The sequence below is a fragment of the Mustela erminea genome, chromosome 5 (genome assembly GCF_009829155.1).
Source record: "Mustela erminea isolate mMusErm1 chromosome 5, mMusErm1.Pri, whole genome shotgun sequence".
Taxonomy (NCBI): Eukaryota; Metazoa; Chordata; class Mammalia; order Carnivora; family Mustelidae; genus Mustela; species Mustela erminea.
This window is the reverse complement of record NC_045618.1, coordinates 86,086,416-86,107,068: the sequence shown is the minus strand read 5'-3', so window position 1 is coordinate 86,107,068 and position 20,653 is coordinate 86,086,416. Positions and strand designations below refer to the sequence as shown.

The following is a 20,653-nucleotide window of genomic DNA, read 5'->3' as shown; positions in this document are numbered from 1 at the left end:
CTCTGTGTGCTCTCTCTCTCTCCCTCTCTCTCAAATAAGTGAAAACCTTTTTAAGAATATGAATTAAGTATTAAGAAATATGGAACACAAAATGAGGACTTACATATGACTAACTCAAGCTCCAGAAGAAGGAAGCAGAGGAATGAAAGAAAGGCAATACCAGAGAAGATAGTATCTGAGAAATGTCCAGAACTGATGGGAAACAAATTCTCAGATTCAGAAAGCACAACAAATCCAAATAATGAGAGACACAATAAAGAATGTGGAGACACACAATAAAGAAACTGAAGGGATGCCTGGGTGGCTTAGTTGGTTAAAACACTGCCTTCGGCTCAGGTCATGATCCCAGAGTCATGGGATCGATCCCTGCATCAGGCTCCCAGCTCCGTGGGGAGTCTGCTTCTCCCTCTGTCCTTCTCCCCTCTCATGCTCTCTCTCTCTCTCTCAAGTAAACAAAAAAGTCTTTAAAAAATAAAGGAACTGAAGAACAAAAAAGAAAACAATGTTCAAGTAGCTAGTAAAAGGTAGCTATCTACAGAAAAAAGCTATCTACAAATGATTACAGACTAAGCAAATTGTGGAAAATAAAATCCTAAAAATGTCTTCTTAATGAGGAAATAATTATCATCCTACAACGTTTTACCCCCTAAACTGTCCTTCCAGAATTATTACAAATAAGCTATTTTAAACAAGTAAAAACTGAGTTTACCACCAAGGGACTCTCAGGGAAGAAATGCTTAGGATGTTCAAGAAGCAAAAACAAGAACTTGCAAGAAAGAGTTGCAACTCAAAAACAATGAACAAAAAACTAGTAAAATATGCATAAACCTAAAAAGAACTAAATCAATGAGATTGCAATAATGCTTCATTTGAAGGGTAGAAGGCAAATGGAACTAAAGGACTGAAAACTATAACTTGTACTTTGGGAGGGAGTAAGTAGAGAGGTCAAGTGTCCTTTATAACTCAGGAGGAGGAAAGAAATGTTAATTGATTCTAATGTAGATATGCATACTGAAAATTTAAGCTAATCACTAAAATATAAAGAATATTAATGCATGTTGCATTTTTTTAAAGATTTTATTTATTTATTTGAGAGAATAAGCAAGAGAGAGAGCATGAGCAGGGGGAGGAGCAGAGGGAGAAGCAGACTCCCTGCTCAACCGGGAACCTGACACAGGGCTCAATCCTGAAACTCTGGGATCATGACCTGGGCCAAAGGCAGACGCTTAACTTGACTGAGCTACCTGTAAGATTAAATTTTTAAAACTCAATAAATCACACACACCTAGGAAAGGTCAGGAAAGAATAAAAAAGGATAAAGCAGATAAAATAGAAAACACAAAAAAGGATGGTATTAAATAGCAAAATAATTACTACAAATATAATTGTACTAAATTTGCCAATTAAAAGACAGGGTTTCTTAAAATAGTTTTAAAATCAACACCTGTCCTATTTATTTACAGATAATATGCCTAAAATATAGACTATAAAAAAGTTGGAGGAGAAAAAGAATAAAAAACCTTTTATTAGGCAAAGGGTACCTGGTTGGCTCAGTCAGTTGAGCTTCCGACTCTGGGTTTCAACTCAGGTCATGATCGCAGGGTTGGAGATCAAGCCCCACATCAGGCTCCACACCCAGAGAGGAATCTGCTTGAGATTCTCTCTTTCCCCCTCTCCCTCCGCCCCCCACTAAAATAAATAAATCTTAAAACTAACAAACAAAAAACTTTTGGGTGCCTGGGTGACTCAGTTAAGCTTCTACTTTCAGCTCAGGTCATGATCCCAGGAGAGTCCTGCATCAAGGAGTCTGCTTCTCCCTCTGCCTGCTGCTCCCTCTGCTTGTGCTCTCCCACTCTCTGACAAATAAATAAATAAAATCTTAAAAAAAAAAAAAAACTAAAATTAAGAAAAAACTTATCAGGCAAATGCCATGATAAATAAAACAAGAATAGCTATTTTAATTATCAGACAAAATAGACTCTATGACAAAAATCATTGTTACAGAGAAAGGTGCATTTAAAAAGGATAAAATGTGGGGCACCTGGGTGGCTCAGTGGGTTAAGCCTCTGGCTTTGGTTCAGGTCATGATCTCAGAGTCCTGGGATCAAGCCACCCATTGGGCTCTCTGCTCAGGAAGTCTGCTTCCCTCTCTCTGCCTGCCTTTCTGCCTACTTGTGATCTCTGTCAAGTAAATAAATAAAATCTTTTAAAATAAATAAATAAATAAATAGGATGAAATGTTACATTTATTAAAAAATACAGAAATTCTAAAATGAGTTTGATAATATAGCCTCTATATACTTTATATACAAATACATAGACATAAAGCAAAAGCCGATGGAAGGATAAAAAGATATGAGAAATTACATATATATATATATATATATAAAGCAAAAAATGGTAGAAATATGAAAAGATGAGAAGTTAATAATCTCATTTATAATAGCATCAAAAAAGAACAAAATACTTAGGAATAAACTTAAGGAACTTGCATATTAAAAACTATGAAACAGGGGCGCCTGGGTGGCTCAGTGTGTTAAGCTGCTGCCTTAGGCTCAGGTCATGATCTCAGGGCCCTGGGATCAAGTCCCGCATCGGGCTCTCTGCTCAGCAGGGAGCCTGCTTCCTCCTCTCTCTCTCTCTGCCTGCCTCTCTGCCTACTTGTGATCTCTCTCTCTCTCTCTCTCTCTCTCTGTCAAATAAATAAATAAATAAATCTTTTAAAAATAAATAAAAATAAAAACTATGAAACATTGATAAAAGAAATTAAACACAAATAAATGAAGACACTCCCATGTTCTTAGATTGGAAGACTTAACATTTTTTTAAAAAGTCCATAATAGTATCCAAAGTGGGGGCGCCTGGGTGGCTCAGGGGGTTAAAGCCTCTGACTTCGGCTCAGGTCATGATCTCAGGGTCCTGGGACTAAGCCCCACATCGGGCTCTCTGCTCAGCAGGAAGCCTGCTTCCTCCTCACTTTCTCTGCCTGCCTCTCTGCCTACTTGTGATCTCTGTCTGTCAAAAAAATAAATAAAATCTTTAAAATCTTCAAAGTGATTCACAAATACAATGCAAACTCTTATCAAAATCCAAATGGAATTTTTTTATAGAAATAGAAAAAAAGCCTAAAATTAATATGGAACAACAAAAACCCAAATAGCTAAAAAAAAAAAAAAAAAAAAAATCTTCAGAAGGAATAACAAAACAAAGCCTCACATTTCCTAATTTCAAAATACATTACAAAGCTAATTAAAACAGTATGGTACTGGCATAAAGACAGGCATAGAGACCAATGGAAATAGAGCCCAGAAATAGAGACCCTAGAAATAAACCTATGTACACATGGTCACCTAATCTTCAACAAGGGTGCAAAAAGTACATAATGGGAAAAGGCTAGTCTCTTCAACAAATGCTGTTGGGAAAACTGGACAGCCACAGGCAAAAGAATGAAATCTGACCCTTATCTTACGCCTTACACAAAAATAAATTCAAAGTGGATTAAAGGATTTTTTCAAAGGTTTATTTTTGAGAGAGAGAGCATGTGCACACGAGTTGGGGCAGGAGGCCAAAGGAGAGAGAATTTCAAGCAGACTCCCTGCTGAGGGTGGAGCTGATGGGGGGCTCAATCCCACAACCCTGAGATCATGACCTGAGCTGAAATCAACAGTTGGACACTTAACTGACTGAGCCACCAGGTGCCCCAAAGCAGATTACAGATTTAAATAAAACTATAAAACTCTTAGAAGAAAATATAAAGGATAAGCTTCATGAAATTGCTCTAGGAAATGATTTCTTGAATATGATACCAAAAGCACAGGCAACAAAAGCAGAAAGAGATTAAGTGGGACTATATCAAACTAAACAGCTTCTGCACAGCAAAGGAAAAATGAGGGTGGAAAGGCAACCTACAGAATGGGAGAAAATATTTGAAAACCAAATATCAAAATATATAAGGAACTCAATTTAAAAATTAGCAAAGGACTTGAATAGACCTTTCTTCCAAAGAAGACCTATATGAGAAGATGCTCAATATCACTCTTCATCAGAAAAATGTAAATTAAAATCATAGCATTGGGGGGGGCACCTGGGTGTCTCAGTGGCTTGAGCATCCAACTCTTGGTTTCGGCTTAGGTTATGATTTTAGGGTCATGAGATTGAGCCCAGCGCTGGGCTCTGCACTCAGTAGGGAGTCTGCTTAAGATTCTCTCTCCCTCTCCTTCTCCCCCTTCTACTTGAGCGTGCATATGCTCTCTCTTTCTCTCTCAAATAAATAAGTCTTCTTTAAAAAAAGTCACAGTGTGGTATCACTTCACACCTATTAGTAAGGATATTATCAAAAACAATAGATAACAAGTGTTGGTGAGGATATGGAAATTGAAACCCTTGTGCACAGGTGGAAGGAATGTAAAATGGTGTGTTTACTATGAAAAATAGTATGGAATTTCCTTAAAAAATTAAAAACAGAACTATATGATCCAGAAATCTAACTTGAGTATATGCCCAAAAGAACTGAAATCAGGATCTAAAAGAGATCTGCACTTCCTATGTTCACTGCAGCACTACTCACAATAGCCAAGATGTGAAAAACAACCTAAATGCACATTGAAGGATGACTAAATAAAGAAAACGTGATATATACATACAATGAAATATTATTCAGTCTTTAAAAAATTAGGAAGTCTTGCCATATGCTACAACATGGAAGAGCCCTGAGGACATTATGCTAAATGAAATAAGTCAGTCACATAGGAACAGATATTGCATGATACCACTTATATAAGGTATACAAACCAGCCAAAAACATAGAAACAGAGAGTAGCCAAAGGCTAGGGAAAAAGGAAACTGGGGAGTTGCTGCTGGGTGGGTATAAATATTCAGTTAAACTTCATGATTAAGTTTAGAGGTCTGTATTACAACAGTGTGCACCAATAGTTAACAATATTGTATTGCACATTTAGTATTTGTTAAGAGAGGTAAATCTCAATGTTAAGGGTTCTTACCACAGTTAAAAAAAATTTTTTTAGGGGCACCTGGGTGGCTCAGTGGGTTAAGCCTCTGCCTTTGGCTCAGGTCATGATCTCAGGGTCCTGGGATTAAGCCCCCCATCAGGCTCTCTGCTCAGCAGGGAGCCTGCTTCCCCCTCACTCTCTCTGCCTTCCTCTCTGCCTACTTGTGATCTCTCGCTCTCAAATAAATAAATAAATAAATTTTTAAAAAATTTTTAAAGAATAAAGTAAGAATAAAGAAAAAGATAAAAGAAATTCCACAGGAGATAAGTTTTGGCTGGGAGCTCTGGAAACATGAGCATTCAGTCTCCAGGACTATACCATCCTTTTTGATCAAAGGAATCCACGACAGTGGATGTGCACTGTGGGGCATCTCATTATCGGTACCTTTGGCCTCCAGATATGAAATGATGAAGGACTTCACTATTGTGAAAAGAACAATATGTGGATTTTCTTAGGACATGAAAAAAACTAATAATAAATAAATAAAGGAAATATTAACAAATCCACCATCACACAGAGAATTCTCACGCACCTCCCTCAGTAACTGAAAGATGAAACACACACACAAAAAGGAAACAATAAGTCCATACTTCTATAAATAAATAAACTGAAAGTGTTACAAAGAATGAGATATTTGCATAGTTTCAAAGTACTTCTCCCCAAAATACTTATTAATCACAATGTGAAAAAAAATAAGTGTACTTAGAGAAACCTGGAAGAAACCACTTAAATCAAGTGATCAAAGTGTGTATCACCAATAATGGTACATACCAAAACTGTGTGCTGCGTGATAGAATTCAGTGAGAAGAACACATCACTATTGTGATATTCTTACTGAGAGACAAAACCCACTTCTAATCAGGAAGAAATTGCAGACCAATTCAAAACTGACATGCTACATAATAACTGGACTGAAATTTTCAAATTTGTAAAGATCATGGAAGTCCAGGAAAGATTGAAGAACTGTTCCGCATTGAAGGAAACTAACAACATGACAACTAAATGCAAGGACACAGACACTAAGTGATTCTAAACTGGATCTCTGCTATTAAGGGTGCTGTTGGGACAACTGCTTAAACTTATATGAGGTCTGAGCATTAGATGGTAGTAGCATCAGTGTACATTTCCTGTTTTTGATGATTGTAGAATCGTTATACAAGAGAATGACCCTCTTCTGTTGTATTGAGGGGTGATGGGGCATCATGTTGCCAACTCATTCTCATGTTCACCAGAAAAGCTTTTTCATACTTTCTTGCAACTTTTCTCTAAGACTGTTAAAAATATATATGATAAAGGCAAGATGTACTAAACACTCATGGAACTGATGACTACAATCTTAAATATATATTCCTATGAAAAAGAAAAATATGGGATATTCTTAACTCATTTTATGGATCCTGAAATCAAATCAAGGACAATATGAGACTTAAAAATTAAATCTCACTGACAAACAATGAAGCTTCTAAACAAAATATTAGCAAACTGAATCTGATAATTCACAAGAAAAATAATGATTCCAGGAATTCAAGAATGGCTTACCATTAAAATATATATAGGGTGCCTGAGTGGTTCAGTGGTTTAAGCCTCTGCCTTTGGCTCAGGTCATGATCCCAGGGTTCTGGGATCAAGCCCCATATCAGGCCCTCTACTCAGCGGGGAGCCTGCTTCCCCCTCTCTCTCTCAGCCTGCCTCTCTGCCTACTTGTGATCTCCCTCCGTCAAATAAATAAATAACATCTTTAACAGCAAAAAAAAAAAAAAAAAAAAAAAAAAAAAAAAAAAAAATGACTGATTGAATAGATGCAGACCAAGCATTTAATAAAACCTAAAATGTAACAACCATTCCCGGTTTTAAAAAAAGAAATAAAAGTTAATTTCCTTAACTCGATAAAAAGAGTATTTATCAAAACCCAATAGTAAATATCATACTTATTGGAAAGCCATAAGAAGCATTCCCTTAAGGAGTGCCTGGGTGGCTCAGTGGGTTAAGGCCTCTGCCTTTGGCTCAGGTCATGATCTCAGGGTCCTGGGATCGAGTCCCTCATCAGGCTCTCTGTTCAGCAGGGAGCATGCTTCCTCCTCTCTCTCTGCCTGCTTCTCTGCCTACTTGTGATCTTTCTCTGTATGTCAAACAAATAAATAAAATCTCAAAAAAAAAAAAAAAAAAGCAGCAGCAGCATTCCCTTAAAAGCAAGAACACAACCACAATCTGCCTTCACTCCTTCTATTGCATGATGTTCTATCAGTGCCACTAAGACAAGTAAAACAAATAAAAGGAAGATCAGAATGGAAGAAACAAAGCCATTTTCACAAATGACATTTTTCACAAAAAAAAATCCTATTTTTCACAAATGACACAAACTGCCATTTTCCATAAATGACTACATGGAAAAATCTAAGAATCTGTAATTATTAGAATTAAGAGGGGTAGACACAGTTGGATATAATATCAATATACAAAAATGTTTTATAGAGCAGCAGGAAATAAACAGTCATTTCTTAAAAGATATTACTAAACAACAAAAAATTTTAACAATAACGAGTGTAAGAAGAGCAAAGTAAAATTATTAGTTTATAAAAGATTTATAAAAAGATTTATAAAATCTTTAAAAAAAAAAAAAAAGAATGTACAACTCTAGTTCATCAAGTCATCAAAAACAGTGAAAAGACATCCCATTGCCTGGGTAAAAATATTTGCAAAGCATATAACTAGCAAAGCATTTGTATCCAGAATATATAAAGAACCTCTACAGTCAATGAGAAAAACACTAAAAGCCCAACATAAAGGCAAAAGAGTTAAACAGGCACTTCTTAGGAAGATAAATCCAAGCAGCCAATAAACATCAAAAAGTTGTTTCATCTCAGTAGTAATCAAGAAAATGAAACAACACATTCCATCATTTTTATATCTATCTACTCCTAGTATTTTAATAATTTACAGATATAGTAAAATAACAAATTAAGATAAGAATCATTAATCTCTTATTTTTCTTATGATCTTATCTAGGTTATATGAAAAGTTATCTGCAAAATCAACAGTGGGTTTTTAAAACACTATTCAAATAAAGAGAACATAGAGAAAAATACATCTGTTTTTCACCATTGAGAATTCTGCCCTGAGATGTGGAAACAGAGCTGGAGAACCAGATTAATAATAAGCCCAACATTCTAACTGTACCACTAGATTTTTTGAGTCTTAACTTGAATTTTAAACTAATTGCACTAATATTTTCAGCAATGCTAAATGACATGATCATTACAAAGTCTTTTTAAGGTAACAGTTGCAAAACTAAAATTATCTTAGTACTTTTCTATTGTCCCTTCTTTGGGTCCTATCTCCAATAGAGCTTCCACAGTAGCTATATTTAAAAAAGAAAATTCACAAGTGTTAAGCTAAAGTACAATTTAATTTTTTTCATTTATTTTATTTACTTTTTTAATTACTGCACTCAGAAAAAGACTTAGAGTTGAAATTAGCTTAAAAGTTAAGTAAAATAACAGTACCTCACAATGTTGGCGAGAAGCTTGAATTTCACATTCATATTTGTTCTTTACAGATTCTAAGCAGAGCTCTCTATAGATTCCTGCAACCAAACACAGTCACTCTGATTATATCATCAGTAATGAGATTCATGTTCACTTCCCCATAGGAGTTCTGTCTAACTGTATTTTACAATATGAATCAGGAAGAAACTGACAAATGATTCTAGCTTTATCTTTAAAAACTAAAAAAAAGGCTCAATTATCAGACTGAAGAACTAAGAATTTAAGAACTAGGAAGAAACTGCACGCAAATTTTAGTTCTTACTTCATTCTTCTGAAGAGCACTCCTAAAGTGTTTGATAGAGAATGATCGAAATGAAAATAAAACTCCTTTCCTGTGAAAAGTAATCCCTCAGGACTCATAATGGATATAGTCAATAAACTCTGGTTTCATTAATCATATCTTCTCAAAGTAGTAAGTGGATACCATAACCAACAAAACCACTATTTTTTAACTATTATTTATTTTCAGAGTCCAAAGTTTCCAAGAAGATTAAATGTATAAACTGATAACAAAATGCATAAATTGATATGATGTTTGAGTGCTCCTGACAGAGCCTTATCTAGAGAATGGATGCTCAAGAGAGGTTACTTAAAGCTACTAAGACAGTAGTATAAAATAGGCAACATGGCTATGCAAATACGTCAAAAAACAACAAACTCAGAGCTTCAGATATATATACCAAACTCCATGCCACAGTTGACCCTAGAAATGTAGTCCTTTCTTGTATGGTAAAGGCATGGGACAGATATCTGGAACTAGGCCATTAGCTATACATACACACATACACTATTCTTTGCACAATCAAAAAATAAATGAGGCCACACAGTAAAAAAGTGAGTGATTCAAGTAGTATTTCCTAAATATCCAGTAAGTCTCACTCATTTCTTTTAGACTGTCAAAGAAAATTAAGGACTTATTTCCTTTTCAGGCTGTGCTAACCAAGTATGCAAAGACAGCAAGTATCACATGATCTACATATTTAATATTAAGCATTCAAGAATAAAATTTGGCCTAAGGTAGATTTAGTACAAAAAGAACTTATAATAAAGAATGCCTTAGGCATTACATAATAGGTGCAGGAAGATCAGTTAGTGTCCCCCCAAAAGAAAAAAATATTAGCATTAGCTAAAATCCAGTTTTAGCCTACTTATGAAAAATCATAAGTGATCTTCAAATAGATATATCCTTTGTCATGAGTGCTAGGACACAATTCTGAGGCTGGATCCCAATTACAAACGGAAGACTGAGTACTTAAACTGAAACTCAATTTATCTAACAAGAAATTAAACTGAAATAGTAACAATTGCTCTTAATAAAATGTCATGTTTCTAATTGTTTTACATGTGAAAGTATCTTCTCAACAACATTGCAAGCAATCTGAGGACTTTTTTCTTTTTTTTTTTTTGATCCCCCCACAGTAACAGAGGAAAGCAAGAGGTATTTATTAAATAATTGTGGGCTGATTGACTGAAATACTCTTTTCACTGTAAATATATTTGTGATTTCATTAACAAGAAACACTCACTTGACAAATACCTTTCAAGTCTAGTGAAGAGTTCGTATTCTACTGTATGGAAAAGATGTTTCACTTTCCTACCTGCTACCTTTGTACGAATTTGCATATTTTCTTGTAAAGTTGCCAGTGGTTCCAAATATTCTGGTGCTTTTCCAGCTATGACTTCTTGTAGTTTTGCATCCACCTGACTTAATCGTTCTTTATAAAGTCTTAACAAAGCAAAAATTAAAATATTAATTTTAAAAGCCCAACAAAGGCTAACAGTTTACCATTTCTATACATTCTCTCTTCCTAGTATCATTCATATTCTAATAACCTAACAAATGTATTTTTGTCTTAATCTCAAGTGAAAAACTCAGTTACATTATTTGACTTTATGCATGTAATCACAAAGTAGGTATTTTTCTCTTTTTTTTTGATGTATCATTTTTTAATGATTAATTCACAGTACAAAAATACAATTAAGATACTACTTTTTTTGCACTCTAGATTTCTGGTTTTGTTTTAACTGCAGGACAATAAATCAGTTCTAGGCAAAAAATTTATTTAAACACTGAGCTTAAAAGAAACAAAGATATCATTTTGAATAATTTAGATAGAGATATTACTCATTGTCAAAATAGTTAATTTCCTGGTTTCTCTTCATTGTTCCTGAAAAGGAGTCTGTGTTCTATTCGGCCTATATGGTTTTTACAAAGAAGAAAGTGATGGAGGTAAAAACCAAAGGCTACATAACTTGTGATCTGCATAACAGTTTGTCTGGACTGGAAATGAAGAAACTAGAACAAAAGGTGTTGCTCAGTGATTGGGAAAATGAACTTGAACTCGTAGGAGACCCCTGTTGTTGTATTTATGAATTTACATACAAATACTCTACTTTGCCAGCTGTCACAGTAATAACTTTACCTTGATTATCAATGACTGAGTACCTGAGACTACTCATTGTGGCAATAATCCTGCAGGATGGGACTCTTTAACAGGAAGATGTTTTCATTGTCCTTCTCTATGAAAGGCACTTTTAATCCTGGCTTTGTGGCATTTTAAAGATATGCTAAAAATTTCAAAGCAGATTGACAATTTGAAATCACTGAGGCATCCGGTGGCTCAGTCAGTAAAGCACCCGACTCTTGATTTCCACTCAGGTCATGATCTTGAGGTTGTGAGACCAATCCTGCTTTAGAGTCTCTCTCACCTTCTCCCTACCCCTGCTTGTGCACACACTCTCTCTCTCTCAAAACAAAACACAATTTAAGATCATTTTGTAAACTCTTTTTTTTTTTGCCATTCATTACATTCTCATCGGTGAAGAACGTGTCATAAGGAGGGCAGGTAGTAACTGCTGAAAGAAACCACTGATTATCCTTGTAGGTGTTAGTATAATTAGCAGTTGGCTTTTGAAAACTTTACAGTACCTGACTTTCATATTAAAATTCTCTTCTTCTTGAAGATATAAACCAATACAATTAAGACAATTAGGGAGGGGGATGGAAATGGGTTAAATAGGTGATCAGGATTAACAGATGCACTCATTGTGATGAGCACCAAGTGATTATGGAATTGTTGAATCGCTACATTGTACACCTGCAATTAATAAAACACTGTACATTAACTGGAATTAAAATAGAAACCTTCAAAAAAAAACCAAGATAATCAATATTGGTGTTTATAACTGATAATTAGCATAAAGATTTATATGATGATTCTGAAGAAATTGAGCAAGTTTGGGTGTTAATACAATAAATTTTTTAACAAAAAAAGGAAAAATTATCTGAGTTAACTGCCAATAATACATTTTCATATCTGTGTTAAATTTTTCTAAAACTAAGATACAATGAATGTGTAAAACTACAACATGATACTTATAGTTTTTGAAATCATAAATACAACTTTAGGCAAAATGCTAAAAATTTCATGCAAATGAAGACTGAACCTAAAAAACATCAAATTTAAAATATTGATAAGGCATCTCTAATAGGTGAACAGCAGCTTAAATGAACAAGATATGTGAGTTAATAACAGGTAATTACACTTTTAAAAGAAGAGATTCCTCAATATCAGCATGATTTCAACAACCTTGAGGGGCGCCTGGGTGGCTCAGTGGATTAAGCTGCTGCCTTCGGCTCAGGTCATGATCTCAGGGTCCTGGGATCGAGTCCCGCATCGGGCTCTCTACTCAGCAGGGAGCCTGCTTCCTCCTCTCTCTCTCTCTGCCTGCCTCTCTGCCTACTTGTGATCTCTCTCTGTCAAATATATAAATAAAATCTTTAAAAAAAAAAAAAAAAACCTTGAAATTCAGATACTAACTCATCAAAGGCAAGAATCATGAGTTCCTCACAAACATCCACAATACTATTCAGAGTAGAAAAACAATTCATGTTTATTGGCTACAGACATTGAAATAAGTGGAAACTCAGGTGGTTTCAGTTCCTCCATCTTTTTAACAAGGTAGGAGAAACTTCCACCAGTATACAAACTGCAAATGGTATATTTTTGCCCTATGAAAAGAGTGTTAAAACTGGAGAAGCAGGATAACTTGTTGAAGCAGAATAACTTCTTTTTGTTGTTGTTCTATTATTATTATATTTCCCACCTCTTCTAAAGAGGATTTGAGACAGCTTACAGAGATACACAGTACAACAGGATAAAAATAGCATTGAGGCACATGAAAAAATAAGATAATTATAAACCTAGTGCAAAGATTATTTCTAAAATATATTTCTGAATACCAATTCCTTGAGAAATAATCCTATTAGTAGTGGTAATGGGTCTACTTTTAATACTTTCTGAGATGAATGAGGCTGGTGGGGGACCTGGCTTGTGGTCGTAATAAGCCATGAAAAAGCAAAAATCAAGGCAACTGCCAGCCCCAAGATGAACAAGATTAGGCTTAAAGAGTGACTAGTTGCAAAGTGTTCCTTGGTAATATCTTATACTGGAACTATGCAGTACTCTTCATTTCTTGGAAAACCATAAAATATATTTTAAAAGTTCAATAGGTATATCTTAATTAATTGTATGAGAATTATTCATTCATGGCTTACCTATACTAAAATACAAAAACACAAATTTGCTTCCTTTTTTTCAGAATGATCCTGGATGAACTCTCCATGCTGCCCAAATAATGGATCCTCTGGCGATCCAAACTAATTTTAATTTAAAATTAATAATGTAAATCTTTAGAATAAAAAAATGATACCATGTTTTTTTGAGCAAAAAATTTTAAACTTTGGATTAGTTGTATTAATTTGTTGCACTAGCTTGACACATTTATATATTCACCTCTCATACTAATGAAAGTTAAGACCAGAAATGGCATAAACAGCAGGATTCATTTAGTAAACAAATCTGTCCCCGTTTAGTCTGGCAATTCCAGATATTAAGCATGTTTTCATCTCTTCTTTGGGCCTCTCTAGGGAAAACGCAAGAGAACAGAGTAGCAAAATTATGAAGAATTCAGGAAAAGCCAGCTTCTAAATGAATTAAGGTGTCCATATTCTCAGAAGTTTCTTTCACTTACAATTCCTAATAAGTTGTTATGCCCCATGACTCTGCCAGCAAGTTTCAAAGTAAAAGCTCACCCTTAAGATTTTTTTTTTAATCTTCATCTGCATCTATTCTGTTTTCTCAAATCACTGGGGCCCATTCTTGTGTAAGCAACTGCTCATAAGAGTTCAGGTATTATGAAGAAGGGGTAGAAAAGAGTATCTAATTAACACCCACTGTGCGCCAGCCAAGACGAAGAATTTCACATACTGCTTATAAAATCCTTACAGTTAACAATAAAAAAGCTACCTTTTTAATCTGTGAAGAAAGCCTGGATTCAGAAGCTATGCTTTTTCTACTCCACTATATTTCCTCCAAAGTAATGTGCCTTAGTGGAAGGAACGCCATAATACTAGGAGGCAGAAGGCCCGGCTTAGTTTATCATTTTCTTATGAACTGTGGGCAAATCACTTTACTCCTCTGAGCATTAATTTTCTCACAGGTAAAATGGAGATAAGGCTATCTTCCAACCTTACAGAGTTGCTGCAAGGAGCAAACTAAATAATGTGAAAACATGTACGTACTATCCAATGTTGATATAAACAAAAAGCACTATACCATTCTTGGGAAATATTTTCCTATTCTAAAATTCTAAAGAAAAAAAAATTCTAAAAATGCTATCTTTATCCAATTACCTAACAAAGAAATGAATGAAGCAGATTAGAACCAAGAGTGCAACAAGCCAGGGAAAACATTTTAATACCAACATCCATATAGAAATGTTATTATACCCCCCCAAAAAAACCTGCCTCAAAATCCTCAGTTGAGTTAATGAGGTCTTCAGGAGGCAAACCACAGTTGAAGCCTCTTTCAGATCGGTCAGTCCCATAAAATACAAAAAGGAAAATACTTTAGAGTGAATAGAATTTCTCTTGTGCTAATATACAAGTGACATGATTGAGATTCAGTGACAATGACCTTCTGACATCACTACTTACTGATCCTTGAGATCGGTAAACTGTTTTTCTAGATTGGACATTTCATCTAAACATTCCATTCTTCTTCTTTCGCAGTCTTCATCATCCATTTCTGTTAATAAAAGGCAAATAGCAAAGAAAAAATTAATTTTATGTTCCAAATTATCTGAATATTAATGAAAATAGTAAAACACACATACACACACCCCAAACTATAATATGAAATTAGATATGCAAGGCCTATATTCAGCCTTAAGAGAAAATAAATAATTAACCAAAATAATTTGCACTACAGACTTTAACCTAAAATAAAAAAGAGAATTAAAGCTTAAAGGGCTGACATCAAGCTATACTATATGAAGTAATTAAACCACTTTCGGGGGCGCCTGGGTGGCTCAGTGGGTTAAGCCGCTGCCTTCAACTTAGGTCATGATCTCAGGGTCCTGGGGATCGAGTCCCGCATCCGGCTCTCTGCTCGGCAGGGAGCCTGCTTCTTCCTCTCTCTCTCTCTCTCTGCCTGCCTCTCTGCCTACTTGTGATCTCTCTCTGTCAAATAAAAAAATAAAATCTTTTAAAAACAAATTACCACTTTTGGTTTATTTTCCATCAACTCAATAGAACTTAAGCACCTAAATGATTATGTCCATGAAAGGACACTGCTCAAAAACACTTTTGGAATTCTTCTTTCAGAAATGCTTATGTGACTGACTTGCCAATCAAATAAAAAGAAAACTAATTTCATTCTGTTTACCACAAGATATCTTGGTCTCCTACTCATATTCTCATTGTTCCCTCTCCCCAAATTACTGTCAGTAAATGAGAAAAAGGAATATGAAGAGAAAAACAAGCAAACTTTTGAAAGAAAGCAACTGTTAATTACCAGCTCTCTCCTATTTTCCATATCTTCTATTTTTACATCACATATATTCAACACTTCAAAATAAGTGAAGCACAAGATGATCTGCCTCTTGATCTGCATCAAATAAACGTCAAACTATGAGAAAGAGTTAAATTGTGTGCAGTTACCATACAGCAAGAAACTATAGGGTTCATTTTTTCTTTTAACTTTCCTAAAACAGATTAAAATTATTTCCGGCTCTTAATAGCTTACTCTTTGGCTATTTAAAACTTGGTCCCTCAAGATGACTCACTTCCCAGTATCTCTGGATTGTAGAGTGTTTTGTTTTGTTTTATAGCTTCAGGACCTGCTTAGTACCAAGGTTTGGGAAGAATAAAACTATGGAAGTTTAACATAAAAGATATGGCAGAAAAGAAATGCTTTCACAAGAAGCAAACCGCATAATTTATTTAAATAATGTCTTTGCATTTAAAAAACTTGACTTTTGTAGTTCAAATTATTATTACCTTCTTCAAAATTAAGTTGGCCATTATTTTCTGGGATGGAATAAAAATCAATGAAAAATCAGGGCACCTGGGTGGCTCAGTGGGTTAAGCCTCTGCCTTCGGCTCAGGTCATGATCTCAGGGTCCTGGGATCAAGACTCACATCGCATCAGGCTCTCTGCTCAGCTGGGAGCCTGCTTCCCCCTCTCTCTTTCTACCTGCCTTTCTGCCTACTTGTGATCTCTGTTTGTCAGAGATTTGTCAAAAATGTTTTTTAAAAAATCAATAATCACAAAAGCATAAAAATTAGGGAGAATTTTAACAAATTAATGTCATTTTGTGAGATCCTATATCCCATCAAAAAAACAAAGAACACTTGAAGATGAAGTGTTTTACAGATCTAGAAAATGTATTCACGTACATCCCAGATGTTATGTTCTCGTTGCTTACTTTTGAAATCTCACCTACTTTGATGGCTAGGCAGGTGACCTCCAAATTATGCTTCCTATCCCAGGCAGGTTCCAATGCCACATTTCCATCTGTCAGTTGACACTGACTTAAATATACCACCATCACCTCAAAAGCAACATGTCTGAAATACTCTTAACTTTCGTCTTCATCTCAAATCTTTCACTTTTCTATTTCTATGCATGCTATTACCATTCTCCTTCTATCTGAGGTTTTCCTCTTTTACCTTCATTCCTAAACTTGCATATATCAATCCTGTTCTGTGCTTTTCTTCAAAATCTTTCACATCTATATCTTCTTTTTCTTTTCCAGGTCAAATCCTTCTCCCACCAAAACTGGTTTCTCACTCTTTTGAATAAGCCTTAAACTCTAGCTGTTGCACTTTTTCTTATATTCCTCCCAAGCCAACATACGACCCCAATCCAAATTCTAGCCATTCTTCAAGTTAATTAAAATAATCCCACTTTTTTCAACTAGCCTTTGCTGACCACCCTATTCTGAAAGATTTCCTCTGCCTCTGAAAATACTATAGCATTGTTTACAGTTAAGTATTCATTTGGTAGTTTGAGTATCAAGTACTAATTTATGACAGCTGTTTAACTGAAATCAGATCATAACTATTTTTTTATACCTCAACACTGAGTGGTGCCCAGTGCAGCTCAAGGAAATCACTCATAAATGCCTATTTGGGGAATGACTAACTTATTGATTGAAATTACATACTTCCATGGAGATTTGCTTTGAAAGAGAAACCTGAAAAAGAGGGTGTCAGGGCATTAACAGACTGTCATCAAATGCTTGCTTTACATGACCAAAATCAGGCCAAGACAAAGAAGTTCAAGTTTCATCCTCATCACATGGAAAAAAGAAAAAGAACCCAGGCAATCACATATTCCATTTCTTTTTTTTTTTTAAAGATTTTATTTATTTATTTGACAGAGAGAAATCACAAGTAGATGGAGAGGCAGGCAGAGAGAGAGAGAGGGAAGCAGGCTCCCTGCTGAGCAGAGAGCCCGATGCGGGACTCGATCCCAGGACCCTGAGATCATGACCCGAGCTGAAGGCAGCGGCTTAACCCACTAAGCCACCCAGGCGCCCTCCATTTCTTTTTTTAATAACCATCCTAAATGTTTGCAAAATTGACCCATGATGTTAGTCGGCCTTCCGACCCCAAAAACCTGAAAAAGCCCAAAATTATTAAAGATTGCAGGGAAGAAAAGATTTGGAAAATTTCAGAGCTGCTCCAAATCAACGAATTTAAAAGCATATGAAGACCCAAAATCACCCCTGATCTTGGGATCTTCTCAGTCTTGCAAAGTTCAGACAGATGCCGAAAATGGGACAGCTCCAAGTCAGCCCCCGCCTGAGCACTGATGTCAAGAGCTGACTGACAGGCTGACTCGGAAACTGAGATTAACAAATTCTAAACCAGCCAAGAACAGGCTCAAATCTAACTAACCTCGGCCCTGACAACCCGCCCAGGTTGAGAAGGGCTGGAAAGATAAAAATAAGAAAAGAAGTCGGTGGTCTGAGGCCAAGAGGCATTTCCAAGGTCTCCCAAAAAGCTGCGGGGTATTCCCGGCTTTGGTCCACAGCCCCCAGCACTGCCCGGAGGTCCCGGGGCGGGTCCGACCGCGAACAGGACAGCACAGCGTCCCGGAGCTGGGCAAGCCCAGGCCCGCGCCCGGTCCCGCCCCGCCAGCAGGGACCCGCCTGGAGCCAGGCAGCTCCCCACGACGAGTCCGGGTGCTTCCGAGGGCCGGGAGCCAGTCTCCGCCCCTTCCCTCTCTCCCCGCCCCGCACTCCCAGCAGGACGCAGCTGCCCGGCGTGCGGAGAGCGGCCTGTCGTGAGCCCAGCGCGAGGGCTCAGGGTCCCGGCCCCAGAGGGTTGCACACCTGAGCTATCTCCATCCTCGGAGACCGACGAGCTTTCCGTGTCCTCGTCCTCCGAGCTGCTCCCCTCGTTTTCAGCGTAGTCCACCTCCATCTCATCGTGATGGTTTGTCTCCTTCTTATCCCCTCGGGAATGGACTGGCATTTTCCAGCCGCGCCGTCGCTTCCCACTCCCGGTGCCCAGCCCAGCCACCGCCGCTTCAATGAAGGGCGCGCCAAACGCCCCGACCCACCCAGCGGCCGAGCGCGTTCTGAACCCCCTCAGCTCCTCCCCGCCCCCGGCCCGAGCCTCACAACCTAACCCGCAGGCTCTGCGCTGGGAGTTCTGCCATTGGTGGAGGCCGTCCTTCGAGCCGGGGGGGTGGGGCTTGCCCTGCTCGGGGATGGTTGGTTGCCCGTAATTACGGCGCGGCCTTGCAATGCGTGTCGGTAGTCGTAGTCCTTACTACTCAGACCTGCAGGGGCTGCCGCCTTCCAAGCTGCAACAACCCCGGTCACTTCTTGCTTGTGGACTTCAAGTCCCACAAGGCACAACACTTGACAGACTCGTTCGCAGTTTATAAACTAAAACAGAAACAGATTGTGTGAATTTGGTCTGTATTTATTCTTTTCCCGCCAAGTGATTGCCCGAGCTCCCTGGCTATCCCAAGATGTTACTGTCAGATGTGAAAAGGTCTTTTGCCTGAGGGTGTTCCTCCTCGTTGAGCCTGGAGGAACTGGAGAATTTCTCTTTTACCTAAGGACATTTATTACCGCTAATAACCTATTATATTTAATTACTAACTACGGCCGATAATTTGCAGCATGTTGCACAAAAATCTTTAAGTCGTTCTTGAAACATTTGCAACCAATAATATGGAAGGGAAGGAAGTTTTATCTTGACATTTTCATTTGGTATTGTTTTGCATTCATTTTTTACTACATACAGTATGCAGATGGAAGCCACCAGGCTTGATTTAACTTCAGTTTCCTTCTCTAAGATTTTATTTATTTATTTTTGAGAGAGAGCACGAGCAGGGGTCAGGGGCAGAAGGAGAAGCAGACTCCTTGCTGAGCAGGGAACCCAGTAGGGGACAGATCCCAGGACCCTGGGATTATGACCGGAACTGAAGGCAGACACATAACCAACAACAGGGCCACCCAGGTCCCCTTAACTTCAGTTTTCAATGAAAAATACATATCTGACTCAATTAAATGTTATATCTTCTCAATGATAGGTAAAATAGACAAGGAAGACTCAATAAATATCATAATCATAATTCATCATTGACTACTTTTACCCCGGTAAGCTCTTTACATTAGTCATAGTGAGTTTAATTCTCAGTTTAATAGTCCTGAAGTAGATACTATTATTATTCCCACTTTGCAAATAAGGAAACTTAATTTGCAGACAAATCTAAAAACTGTGTTTTAACCACTCTTCAGAAGACAGAGATTCTTCTTGCAGTGGCAATTTGCTATTGAAATACTTTATAGAATACTGTGGATTGTACAGCATTTATTTCTCCAACCAGGTCCAAGACATTTGAAGGAGAATGGTAAGGGTATCCTGGCATAATTACATTAAAGTTTGATTTAGAATTTTTTTTAAGATTTTTATTTATTTATTTGGCACAGAGAGAGAGAGGTCACAAGTAGGCAGAGGCAGGCAGAGAGAGAGGGGGAAGCAGGCTCCCTGCTGAGCAGAAAGCCTGATGAGGGGCTCAATCCCAGGACCCTGAGATCATGACCTGAGCTGAAGGCAGAGGCTTAACTCACTGAGCCACCCAGGTGCCCCCAATTTAGAATTTAATGACAGAAACCATTTCAAGTTCTACCCATTTCTACAGGGTAAAATCCAAATTAAGAGACTTTTATTATCTAGTGTCAGCCTACTTCTCTTACTATATTCTCCAAAACTGAACTCTTCAGTTGCTAAACACACAAACTGTTTCCCATTCCAATGTCTTTGCACATCCTGTTCTCTCTGCTCTCTCTGCATCCTCTTCCACTCCTTTTCTTTTTCAAATCCACTTTCTTGACAACATGCATCACCAACCCTTCAGACTGCTGCTGTACTTTGTATTCTGCAACTTTGTATTTGTTTTCTATCATATTGTGAATTTTTTAGCAAATGCATCTCACCTATTGGATTGTGAATTCCTTGAGAGCAGAGACTGTCTTAGTCTGGGGTCCTATTTCAAAGACATACAGTAAAGGCGGTAAAGTTGTGATGGAAACTAGAAGGGTGCTGGTACACATATATACCTTATGTGAGTGGTGTGGATTAAAGGGGGCAGCCATGGGTGCCTGGGCGGCTCAGTGGGTTAAGCTGCTGCCTTCGGCTCAGGTCATGATCTCAGGGTCCTGGGATTGAGTCCCGCATCGGGCTCTCTGCTCAGCAGGGAGCCTGCTTCCCTTCCTCTCTCTCTGCCTGCC

The 20,653-nt window shown here is 37.3% G+C and overlaps 1 protein-coding gene across 2 annotated transcripts in view; it reads right to left on the bottom strand.

Annotated features, from left to right (window-relative positions):
• BRMS1L (BRMS1 like transcriptional repressor) overlaps nt 1–18,589 on the bottom strand; it is a 31,853-nt gene extending 13,264 nt beyond the window's left edge. The window contains exons 1-4 of one of the 2 annotated variants that reach the window (XM_032344054.1): nt 18,239–18,589; nt 14,553–14,643; nt 10,153–10,280; nt 8,513–8,592 (exon numbers count right to left, since the gene is read on the bottom strand). In XM_032344054.1, the coding sequence (XP_032199945.1) occupies nt 8,513–8,592; nt 10,153–10,280; nt 14,553–14,643; nt 18,239–18,380 (441 nt within the window). In that variant the 5' untranslated portion in view covers nt 18,381–18,589. The remainder of the gene's footprint in view (nt 1–8,512; nt 8,593–10,152; nt 10,281–14,552; nt 14,644–18,238) is intronic. The other variant, XM_032344055.1, reaches the window with a different exon arrangement.
• Nucleotides 18,590–20,653: the final 2,064 nt, after the last annotated feature.